This window comes from Dioscorea cayenensis, chromosome 5, assembly GCF_009730915.1.
Source record: "Dioscorea cayenensis subsp. rotundata cultivar TDr96_F1 chromosome 5, TDr96_F1_v2_PseudoChromosome.rev07_lg8_w22 25.fasta, whole genome shotgun sequence".
Classification (NCBI taxonomy): Eukaryota; Viridiplantae; Streptophyta; class Magnoliopsida; order Dioscoreales; family Dioscoreaceae; genus Dioscorea; species Dioscorea cayenensis.
The window spans coordinates 25,121,256-25,133,267 of record NC_052475.1 but is presented as its reverse complement, the minus strand read 5'-3'; the positions used below and the strand labels follow the sequence as shown (position 1 = coordinate 25,133,267).

At 38.4% G+C, this 12,012-nt stretch overlaps 1 protein-coding gene across 2 annotated transcripts; it reads left to right on the top strand.

The window, feature by feature from the left end:
* Positions 1–816: 816 nt before the first annotated feature.
* On the top strand, positions 817–6,962 carry LOC120261160 (phosphatidylinositol/phosphatidylcholine transfer protein SFH8-like). 2 transcript variants are annotated; one of them, XM_039268912.1, is made up of 15 exons: positions 817–976; positions 1,077–1,129; positions 1,450–1,750; positions 2,646–2,745; positions 3,435–3,701; positions 3,800–3,877; positions 3,959–4,060; positions 4,156–4,205; positions 4,310–4,409; positions 4,497–4,595; positions 4,689–4,805; positions 5,334–5,463; positions 5,961–6,355; positions 6,466–6,540; positions 6,633–6,962. In XM_039268912.1, exons 2-15 carry the CDS (start codon positions 1,096–1,098, stop codon positions 6,651–6,653), a joined length of 1,869 nt encoding a protein of 622 aa, XP_039124846.1. In that variant the 5' UTR covers positions 817–976; positions 1,077–1,095; the 3' UTR covers positions 6,654–6,962. The 2 variants fall into 2 exon arrangements, with proteins under 2 accessions (XP_039124846.1, XP_039124845.1); XM_039268911.1 differs by having other exon boundaries at positions 5,955–6,355.
* The last annotated feature ends 5,050 nt before the right edge of the window (positions 6,963–12,012 follow it).

The following is a 12,012-nucleotide window of genomic DNA, read 5'->3' as shown; positions in this document are numbered from 1 at the left end:
TTTATAACACAGTAGTATTAGCCTCAATATGAAAAATGAGTGATATATTTAAAAAGTCTCAAGTTCAAGTCTTACTGAATACAATGGTGGTAGCGATTCCTGGTTGTGGATTTACATCCCAAGTTTTATATTCTTAGCTAAGAATGAAACCCCAGTGTGGGCCAAGGACGCATAGGTATATCATTTTTGTTAACAAATTTTGGGTATTAAAAACCACTATATAGTTAAGCATGAAACTTGAAAAAAAAATGACAATATTTTTTTTTTCATAAAATATTAATTATTATTCAAATATCCAAATTTATTAAACAATAAATATATGTATATATTTGCAAGGAAAACATTTTATTACATTAAACTTTTATACCAGTGATTTACCTGTTTTAGTCAAAACAAAGCAAAAAAAATGTGAATTTGTCTAAAAAAGAAGTGCAAAGCCGAGGTTGTTTTTGAAAATAAAGACAAATGTCAGGGGCTAAAATATTAAAATGCATCCCAAATTAAAAGAAAAAAAAAAACTCATTTAAGAACCAGCAGCCATCTTTGGATGACCAAGCTGAAAAGTCTAACCCAGCAAGCTCATCTCATTAAAATCCACATTAATAATACTAATCATTGTGTTATTATAATTATATATATTTATATTAATTAAAATTCCTTTTTTATAAATTAAAAATTAAAATAAATAAAAATTCGGACCTCTTCTAGTTCTTGCTCGCCGGCTGCTATCGAATCAAAGACCTTCTCACTGCCACCTGTCACACGTGGGTCCCACTCATAGTTTTAATATTAATATTTCTCTTTCACTCTTTCCACCCTCTCAAATTTTTTCTCCTCAAAATCCCTAGAATTTATTCTCTTGTTAAATCGGCGATTTCCATCTTGATTCTCTCCTTGCGTTGTGGATCAAGCTCAGAAGGAGCTCAACCTGAGATAAGTGGGTTTTTTGAGGGGAAATTGAGCTATTTGGTTCCAGGTTTGGAGGAATTTTGGTCTTGAATTGCTGTTTTTGTTGTTATTTTTTTTTTTTTTCTAGGAAAAAGGATTTCTTATCGGGATGTTGCTGTGTTTTTTAGGATTGTATGATTGTTGGAGATGTCGGGACCGCTGGATCGATTCGCCAGGCCATGTGGGTTTTGTTCTGCTTGGAATTCCTTATTTTTGTGAATTTTGTTGATTTTTTTTATTTTTAATTTGATTCAGAGGATGTTTCAGAAATGGGGGTTTTTATTGATATGCTTGATATGAGCCTTTTTTTTTTGGGTGGGGGGGTTGGGGTTTGGACTTGAATCTAGGGTTCCTGCTTAGAATTTTGGGTAGTTCTTACTTTTTATGCTTGTTATTTGGATTTCATGGAAATTGATTAAATGTTCACTATGATGATTCAATTTAATTTTTTTTATTAAGAATTCCGCCATTAAATCTTCATTTCTTGTTTAATTGTTACAGGTTTTGATGGGTCCTCCAGTGTTGATGACAGGAAGGAGAGAAAATCTGATTTTGACTGCTCAGAAGATGAAAGGAGGACAAGAATTGGATCGCTGAAAAAAAAGGCAATAGATGCATCCACTAAATTCAGGCATTCTTTGAAGAGGAGAAGCAGGAGGAAGAGCAACGGCCGTATCAATTCTGTTTCAATTGAAGATGTGAGGGATATCGAGGAGCTTGAGGCTGTTGACGCGTTTCGCCAGTCTTTGATTTTGGATGAGTTGCTACCTGCAAGACATGATGATTACCACATGTTGCTAAGGTATATTTTGTCTTTCATATTGTTTGATTTAGCTGCTTAGGTTCTCACCAACAAAGAGGGCAATTAAACTATTAATTCCAAGCTAAGTTAATAGTAACTCTGCCAATCATTCTGCTTTTCTGAATTTTTAAACTTAACTTGTCCAACCAAACATCAGTTTGTAATGATGGTAGTTGTTTATAATAACAGTTTTTGCTGAGGGGTTTTTGGAGTTTTGGATGAGTTAGTATTGGCAATTTACAACTAAGATTATAGATCTTATGAACAACAGATGGCTTCCCAACTTTATATGTCAAATTTGTGGGTTTTTACTAGCATTAGGTATCTCTTCTGCTTAATTTGGTAACCAAAGGGTAACTTGCTTGAGACTTAAAGAGTTTCTTTCTTTCCTTTTTTTTTTTTTTTTTTTTTTTGTGCTTTTATGCACCTCAAGATTTTGTGTAGAATTCTTTTTTTCCTCTTGATGTTTTCTGTAGCATTATTCTGATTTTTATTTTGCTTGAAAAGAATTGTTTTCTTTGGGATAAATTTTTTAAAGTAATTTCATATAATGATAACTTGTAAGATTTTCAATGTATTGAATATCTCCTACTTCTCTCGTGTGGGTTTGGAGTTAATTTTGAAAGGCTTTTTATTTCGCTGTTGTTTAAAAATTGTTTGAACAGTTACCTATTTTTCAGTAGTCTATTGTTACTTGTATAGGAATGATAATGGTTTTATCAGATATTAGCTCATGAAAAAAATACAATTGTTCACCTGATTCTTGTTCTTCTTGTAACTTTTTGGCTAGTTAAATTTTTTGTGGATTGCAGTATCTAGTAAACTTTTCTTTCTTACCATGTTTGATGTCACTGATTGGGGTCTTGCATCTAATTTTGCCAATTTTTTTCTCTAGATTCTTGAAGGCTAGGAAATTTGATGTTGAGAAAGCAAAACATATGTGGGCTGAAATGCTTCAATGGAGGAAGGAGTTCGGTGTTGACACTATTTTGGAGGTAAAAGTTATCATCACTGGCACCTTACATTGAAAGGTTTTTAAGAGAAATTGTGCAACTATTATAGCATTAGACTAAGTGAGCATAATCTACCTAAATGTTTTAAAGACTAGAGAGAACAAAACATTAAAATGGAATGTGTAAATGTAATCAGCAGTCCTACTATCTTTCTTTGCAACCTGGCACCGAACTGCAAAAGTTTGTCCTCATGAAGTAGGGAAATTTCCTGATTGATATGGCCCATAGTTCCACTAATTGCACTCATGAAGCTTGACCCTGCGACTCAGTAGTAATGGGAATTTCAGAAATTTCTACTACAATAAATTATAAATTTGTAATTTCTGTATTAGAAAGGCTTAACTATTATCTTATTAGTGCTATAATATCGCACCAATATGACATGTTTTCTCTATGAACCCTTTCAACAGAATGCACATGCATGCCAGCACCTCATAATATGCTATACCATCGGGTGTTGCATTTCTTTTCAACCATCATTTCACTGCCCCCATTTGTTATCCTGCTTTAGACATTTTGGCCTATCTTGGATTCTATGCATTGAACTTAAATCTGAATCTCTTCTTGAAGTTTTTGGACTAGATTGGAAACAAAACTTCAGTTTTGTGGTTTACTTTTGTCATTGATAATCGGTTATAAATTTTTTTTTTTTTGCTTCTATTTTCTAACAGGACTTTGAGTACACTGAGTTGGATGAAGTGCTTAAGTACTATCCACATGGTTATCATGGTGTGGACAAGGAGGGTAGGCCTATTTACATTGAAAGGCTTGGAAAAGTTGATCCCAACAAACTCATGCAAGTGACGACTTTGGATCGATACGTAAGATATCATGTGCTGGAGTTTGAGAAAAGCTTCCAGATTAAGTTCCCTGCTTGTTCAATTGCTGCAAAAAAACACATTGATTCTAGCACAACAATTCTGGATGTTCAAGGCTTGGTATGCTCTCTTTTCTCTTTTTTCCCTCACTGAAATGCAATTTTTTTTCTTGCCTAATTTAATTGAAGTTTTACTCATAATATTCTTCTTTTCTTTAGGGCATGAAGAACTTCAGCAAAACTGCTCGAGAACTGATTCAGAGGCTGCAAAAAATTGACTCTGACAATTACCCAGAGGTATGCAACTGTGTTAATGTTGTGTGGTTGAAACATCTATAAACTTTAATTCTGCCTTAACCTGTGGCTATGTCTCTGCAGACTTTACACAGAATGTTCATCATCAATGCTGGCACCGGTTTTAAGCTTCTGTGGAACACTGTTAAATCTTTTCTTGATCCTAAAACTACCTCAAAGATTCATGTAAGCAAAGCACCAAATGATCCTCTAGTATCTTATATTGGATTCATGGATTGCAAAAGCATATGGTGTTCATGTACTGTTAATATCTCTTTCAGGTTCTTGGAAGCAAGTATCAGAACAAACTGCTTGAAATAATTGATCCAAGGTAAGTGATTTGTCATTTTAACTGATATGTATTAACCATTGAATCTTTTCATATTTGAGAGGCTTGGAAATGGTGAAATTTGTGTTTATCTGGATTTTCTTTAGTGAATTGCCGGAGTTTCTTGGTGGTACTTGTACCTGTGCTGATTTAGGTGGATGCCTTAAATCAGAAAAGGGCCCATGGAAAGATCCCAACATTTTGAAGGTTTTCAATTTTTGCTTTTACTTTTCCCTTCGATTTCCATTCAGTCTTTCATTGTTTCATTTATGTACCTTTGGTTTTGTTATCCAGATGGTTGAAAATGGTGAAGCACGATATTCCAGACAAATTGTAACTGTTTCCAATGGTGATGGAAAGATCATTGCTTATGCGAAGCCACCATACACAGCAGTAAGAGCTTCTACTTTGCTTGATCCTTTCCTACTTATTCAATTTTATTTATCAAAACATATACAAGTTTGTCTTTTTCGCTTGTTGATTCAGGTAAAGTTAAGTGATACATCTACCGCTGAGTCTGGTTCCGAAGCAGAAGACATGACTTCACCAAAGCCAAGAAGAAGTTACATGTCACATCCTCAATTGACCCCTGTGCATGAAGAGGTAAGCTTACTTGTAAGAGTGTTTAAACAACTTATCCTATTCTTTTATGCCAAAATGCTTTATTATTCTGAATTCTGTGTCATAGTTTATTGATGGATGCGTGAAATGACAAATTTTCTATTGTTATTCTGTTGTTAATTTGTAATATCCCACACAATTAGACGATCATTGGCATGAGATATGCTTCAGAAGCGCTCTATGTTGATACTCATACTTGCATAACAATCAATCTAGGGTATGCACTTCTTTATATATTAGCCGCTTGCATTAACAAGAGCAATGCTGAGTCAAGATCAATTGGAAAAACAGACTGTAAGATGATGCACAGAGCTTTTGATGCTTTGTAGTGATGCTAGCTGCCAGCTAGTGATCTCCATATATTAAATCTTTTTTCCAGTGTTTGAGAATTAGTCACTAAATATTTTTTATCTTAAATGATGTAAAGGATCAAATCCAAGAGTATTCCTTTGCCTATAATAAGTGCTTGATCAATTTCCTCAATAAGTAATTTCTACAATTATTTGGCAGGCAAAGCTCGGAAAGGTTGGGTTGTCTGTTGGCTTTGTAGAGTATGAAGAGTCTGTTCCCATGGTTGACAAGGCTGTAGTGACTGGTTGGAAAAGGGAGGATTCCAACCCAATGCTTCCAGCCTCCAAAGGTGTGTTGATTTTATGTGAGCTCACAGGGCAGTTTCGTTTATGTTAATTTATGTTATAGTTTTGACTTCTGAGCATATGCTTGGTAATAAATTCTTAAATCTGTTAGACTACCTAGCTTCATGTTCCAAGCCCTATTCATATTTTATTACTCATTTGCTTGGTCTATTACTAGTTTTTATTCAGTTGATAAGAATCCCACCTTGTCATTATATACTTTGTCTAAGGTATAGTAAAAATAATTGGATGTCTTTCATAATGTGTTTTATCAAGCAATATTTCTTTATAGAAATCTGGTTGGTAAGGTCAAAACTGTCAAATAACTGTGGCATTATTGTTTGATTTAGATATTGTTGCTTGTTTCTTGTGTACAAGAAATTGATAATTTCATGACAAGAGATATAGCTTTTGTCATTGCAGCCTGAAATTGATTTTTCCTAAAGGCTTCATCATGAACTCCGCTGACTGGGTTGTGTTGTTTTTCTTTTCTTAGGGGCAGTTTACTTATCTGACACAGTGAAGTCTCAGGAAGGATACTGTACACAAATAGTTGCATTCCTTATGACCTTAATCATGACTCTTTTTACATTATGCTGCTCAATGACTAATCATGTGATGAAGAAGCTTCCTGATCAAGCTCAGCAAAATAGCCAATGTCATTCCTTGTCATCGGAGTCATCACCCAAAGAAGAATTTCGTCCACCATCACCAACTCCAGGATTTACACAGGCTGATCTACTTTCATCTCTTGTAAAACGGCTGGCAGAGCTGGAAGACAAGGTGGACACGCTGCAAGCAAAGCCATCTGAAATGCCCTATGAGAAAGAGGAATTACTCAATGCTGCTGTTCGCCGGGTTGATGCATTGGAAGCTGAGCTTATATCCACAAAGAAGGTAAATTTCTGCTGTTAACCTGTGTATAATGAAAGCATATTTCAAGTTGTTTTATATTGCTGAAGTAGTGCGCGGAGGCTTATATTTAATTGTTTCACCATGCTGTTCAGGCTTTGTATGAGGCATTAATGAGGCAAGAAGAGTTGCTTGCATACATTGATCGGCAACAGGATGCCAAGTTCCGGGTGAGTGAGACCCTTCTATTCAATTTTATCCTTATATAATCTTTGCATCTCTTGTTAATTATCACTGACAAATTGTTTTCACATATCTCCAGAAGAAGAAATTCTGTATATGAAACATGAGGAATGCACAGATCAATCTGGCCAAGGTCGTCTGTACTGCCTCGTCATGCTTTATGATGGGAGAAACAGGTTCTCATTAGCATGTGTTGTTGGAGAACTTACTTTATCCTGTAAAAATCTTAACATTATTTTTCATGTTAAACACTTTGCCTTGCATTCTTTGTCATCGTGTCAGCAGAGTGCGATGCTACTGTGACGAACTTGTGTGCTTGCAGTGTTGCAGTTGCATCTGAGTTTGTAATATAATGGTCAATGTTGTTGTGAGGAAAAAAGGCTCAAAAGATGATCTGTTTTAATGTTAATTATGTCTCTTTGTGTTTTATTATTTCTTATCTTCCTTTTTTTCACTGAGGATCAAAATGGTTCATTTGATTGAAAGAGCTCCAATTTCCAACCATCATTTATATAAGTGGAAATTGCCAAAAAAACCCTACAACTTTTGCCAAATTGCCAAACAAACCCCCATAGTTTCGGAATACCCAAAAACCCCTTCTTTTTCAACTCCATGATTTTGAAACCCCCAAAGTACGTAAATCGGCATTAAACGGAGTGTATTTAAAATTTTATGGACGAAAAACGCCCTCAGACTGGAAGTCGTGCTCGCACTCCATTTCAGGGCGTGAGAGGAAGTGGGTGGGTTTTTTTCTTAGGCATTACACTGCTTGTCTTATCTCAACTCACTGACTCAGCTCAACTCGCTCTCCAGCTCTTCTCTTCCCACCCTAAGACTCTTCCCTTTCCACCGTGTCTCAAGAAGAAGTCCCGTGCAAAGTATTCTGCGATTTCGTCACTTTGCAGCCCTAAGGTATTCATTATGGTTTTTGTTAACTATTCTCATACGTAAGAGACATTTTTTTCGGTTTTGGTTTTGTGATTTTGTTTTTGTTGGAAGACATCAAGCTTTCGTGGGGATTAATCTACCGGGGTTTTTGTTAGTCCGCAGGGAGATGTCCTCAGCTAGGGTTTTTTTGTTTTGTTTTACATTTTCCCTCGTCAGTATACGATCGAAATGGTTTTTCCGATTGTTGTGCTTTGTGTAATGTTTATAATCTACGCTACTCTTTCGGCTGATATGGTTGCAGCTTGTAAAAACGAGGTCTCCGCTTAAACAACGAGCTTTACCGCTTAAGTTAGTTCGTCTCGCTTTAATTATTTGTATCTCGCTTTAATAGTATATGTCATCGCTTAAAAAAATGATATCGGTGTTTAAGAACCGAGTGTTTACCGCTTAACAAATTACATTTCCGCTTAACAATGTGTCATATTGTCGCAGTGCTTGTGATTACGGCGGTCAATCTAGTTAACGGGCGATGCTACTTGACACCCGTGAGTGGAGACCGTGGGTCGAATTGAAAGTTCACATGATCCCTCGACATCGGGAGATCATCCGAAGCGACACCGCTCACGAGATTTCATCGAGTTGAAGTCAGATACCAAGAGCGGGCCCTTCTCGACTCTCTGCAGAGATACGATAACCGCACCAATAAATTCAGGATCGGGGAAAGCATGCCGACTTTCGAGCCCGAAGATGTGGCAATCGTTTTGCCTCGCTGCGATGGGGAGGCAGCGTGTTTCGTAAGAAGAAAACACTGCGCCTTTCAAGAGAGGTATTTATCGAAGACGACGAGAGACACGGAGACTCCATCAGAGCACTCTTCAAAGAACTCGTCGGACGGAGGGAGAAGAGGAGAATTTTGCCAAACCATCGATGGTGTACTCTCCCGGTACAATCCTCTTCCCAAATACCTCCCCGCTCGGTTCCCTAACCCGGATCGCTGATTGCGTCGATGATCTACCCGGAATGGGGCGCCACGCACGGGCGCAAGCGACACACAAGCTGGCTTATGGAGGACATACCACAAGCCGCTACCCGAGTGCAATCTAGATGCGCGGGAAGAAGACCAACACCGGGTATGTTAAGGGTCGCACGTGAGCGCTTAACATCCGGTTTTACGAGTCGACCGGAACCGGAAAGAAAGTCCGCTTTCGCGAAGATCCCAAGGATGCTCGTGCTACGGTGAAAATACTTTACCGAAGTAAGCTGACGATAGAGACGAGTTTGTCATCTCTCGAAGGAAAAGAGGTAATAATTCAAAAATATTTTTGTTTAATCGTAGACGTTAACGCTTTAACCATATCATTTACCGCTTAACTTTATTCATCTATCGCTTTAACATTATAACTTCACCGCTTTAACTTTGTTCAACTACCGCTTAAACTTTTTTAGTTTAATGTTTAATTTGTTTGTTTATCTGCTTTAACACAATAGGTTATAACGCTTTAAATATACTGAGTTACATGTGTAAATATAGTTTTTAATTGTTTAAACTAAATAATTTCGCTAAGATTGTTTGCTTTTACACATGCTAGTTTCTCGAAATGGTTCCGCGAATCGTCGATGAAGAAGTATTTGTTCAGCCAACCGCTCGGTCGGATGCTATTGCTCCCGAACCGCTGGCTCAAAGGCAAGATGAGAGGGCAACCTCTTCCTTGCGCTACGGACGCCCGCTCTCCCGCCTCGAGCCAAAACGCATTCGCCGAGGCCGAGAAGCCCCTACCCCACCCCGCCCGACCGCGGCTTCCCCCGACCGTGTCAGCCCTCGAACGTGGCGCCTCACGGCACTAGGCGAGGATGTCACTCGCAACTCTCGCAGTGCTTGCGATTTTGATGACCGAGTTCCCTCGACTTGTCGCCGGGTGGAGGCATTGAAGGCCGGTCACGATCACAATCGATCGCGCCTTCCCTTCAAACAAAATGAAGCACCCGGGATCGGATACGCGGTCGGAGTTCGACGACGAGGACATCATCGGGGTGGCCCTTCAAAGACGGCCTCATTCGAAGAAGCTTGCAAAAAGAGGAAAACAATAATGCCTCCGTCTCCACCCGCGCTACGGGCGACGATGAAATAATAGCAAAAGACCATCGGCAGCAGCACCATCACCGGGCCGATGTTGTTAACGCTGATGACATGCCCATCACGGTGGAGGAGATCGAAGATGGCGCTGAGTTTGCCGTGGTGGAAAAAGATCGTCGACTCGCTGTTGACGACATCATGCATCACGGTGGAACCGGCGCTGACAAATGCGGCATCAAAGATGGACACAATACATGAAGAAGAACAACCGGACAACGCTGTGTCTCCCATCGATGCCGCCGCGTGGAACTCATGGTTGAGAAGGTCGCTGAGTCTATCCTCAACGAAGTGGAATTCACTGTGGAACCAACGGTCGACCGCTGCCGCATCGAAGCGCGTACACAATCCCACAAGAACAAGAAGCATGTAAGGAAGTGTCTCCGTTGATGCCGTGCCGTCGTCCCCCATTAAAGGAAGCCAATAAAAAGTAGAAGAACTTCGGAAAGTCTTCATTCGAAGAAAAAAATACGCCGCCAATCGCGCCTCAATAAGTACGAGCAGGAGTTGATAAGGATCTTCCTCAACCCGCCCCTATGGACAAGTAAGTTTGAAGTTTTTTTATGATATTGTTTTAAAACTGCTTTTTAGTTACCGCTTTAAGTAGGAGCGTTAACGCTTTAAAAATTTACGATAACATTTAACTTATAAGTGATACCCTTTTAAATATTATCGCTACTGCTTTAAACATTCAATATAGAATTTAAAGTTTATAGTTTAACGCTTTAATTTTATACTTACAACATTGTTTACATGTCTTTGTTCCGCTCAACCACGAAAGACCGTCGCTGTGGAAGAACGACTGCTGCACGACCACACGGGCCAATCTATTCGACCCGCTCGAGGGGAAGGAGATGGTCACGCATCGATGTGATGGACGATTCGTATGTATCTTGCAAAAGACGACGAGCGAGTGCCATATCGCTATAAGAGGCGCGCCTCCATCACACCCGCCACCCGGCCTTGTTCATGTCAAAGCGAGGCGACGACGCACATGAATCCACGATGGCTATGATTGGAGATGCCGCGCGCAACTTGCACTGAAGTGGACATCGTCATCCTCCCGATAATTATGAGTGGGCACTTCCATGTCGTCGTCCTCGACAATGAAAAAAACAAGAATACGTGCATTATTCTTCATGCCAAAGCTAAGAATACGATAAAAAAATGCGCTAGAAATGGTAAGTGCTTTAATAATTTGTGTTTGTGTAATAGTGTTCGTAAAATAATCGACATTCTAATATGAACTTGTATATCTCGACAATGGAACCTATTCGACCTCTGATCGACATGGAGTTGGGCGAGTCGGCGATCAAAGTAGCACCCGCTTGTTCACGATAATCGAAGCCCCACGACGTAAAAAGGAAGTGTCGATCGCAGTCGTCTATGTCATGCGGTTTATCGAGCGAGCTACTCACGGGTGAGAAGCTACGGGATCACGCAGATCGACGTCCCTTATCTCGCGACTAAGGTATGTTTCCGCATACTTAGGGAGGGGAGGCGCTAAGCATCACGTAGAAGAGGGGAGTCTTCGCAAGCGGGTTCTTAGTCATTCTTTTCTATATTTGTATACACGATTCTTTCTTTAATAATCCAGATTCATTGTTTAACATACACTTTCGGTGTTTAAGTATATAGTTCATTGTGTAAAATATCAATGTAATTGTTTAAACTCCGCTTTTACTCGTGTAAAACGAACCGTAGGGGAGTGTACGCAAAGCGGGTCATAGTCATCAGTATAGGTGTAATAGTTTCAAAATGTAAACCGCTTTTAAATTCAATTCATTTTCAAGAACATGACAAATTTTTGTCAATGTAAATGTACATGTATCTAAATTCAATTAAATTCATTCTGCTTTCGCTTTTGAGGTTCTGTTCTTGTTGGATGATATTGTAGTCCGCAGGGTACATTATCGGGTAGGGTTCTGTTTCATTTTCATTTTTCATTATCGGCTAATATCAACATTCATTTTTAACTCAGTATAATGATAACTTTTCGCCCTTTAACTTTCGCTTTTCTCTGTTTAAGTTTAGGTTTCTCTCGCTTTAAATTTAATATTTTTCTGCTTAAAAATATCCTTATTATTTAATAATATCAATGTAATTACAACAAAAAAATATACTTAATATTTTTCTCGCTTTAAAAATATCCTTATTACTTAATAATCTCTTATAGAATGTAATGTAATGTTCCGATTTTTATGTGCGACGGGAGTGGAAACGCTTGGGGAACCGAGCGTGTATTAATTACGCTTGGGGAACCGCTAGCACCATCCCGGTTGTACATTTTTAAGCGGATACAAATTTATTTTTAAACGATAAAAAAATAATGAGTTAAACAGAGAATAAAATATTTAAAAACGTAAGAGATATATTTAAATATGAAGTTCAATATTTAAACAATAATAAGAAGTATATACACAATGCCTAGTCGGCAATG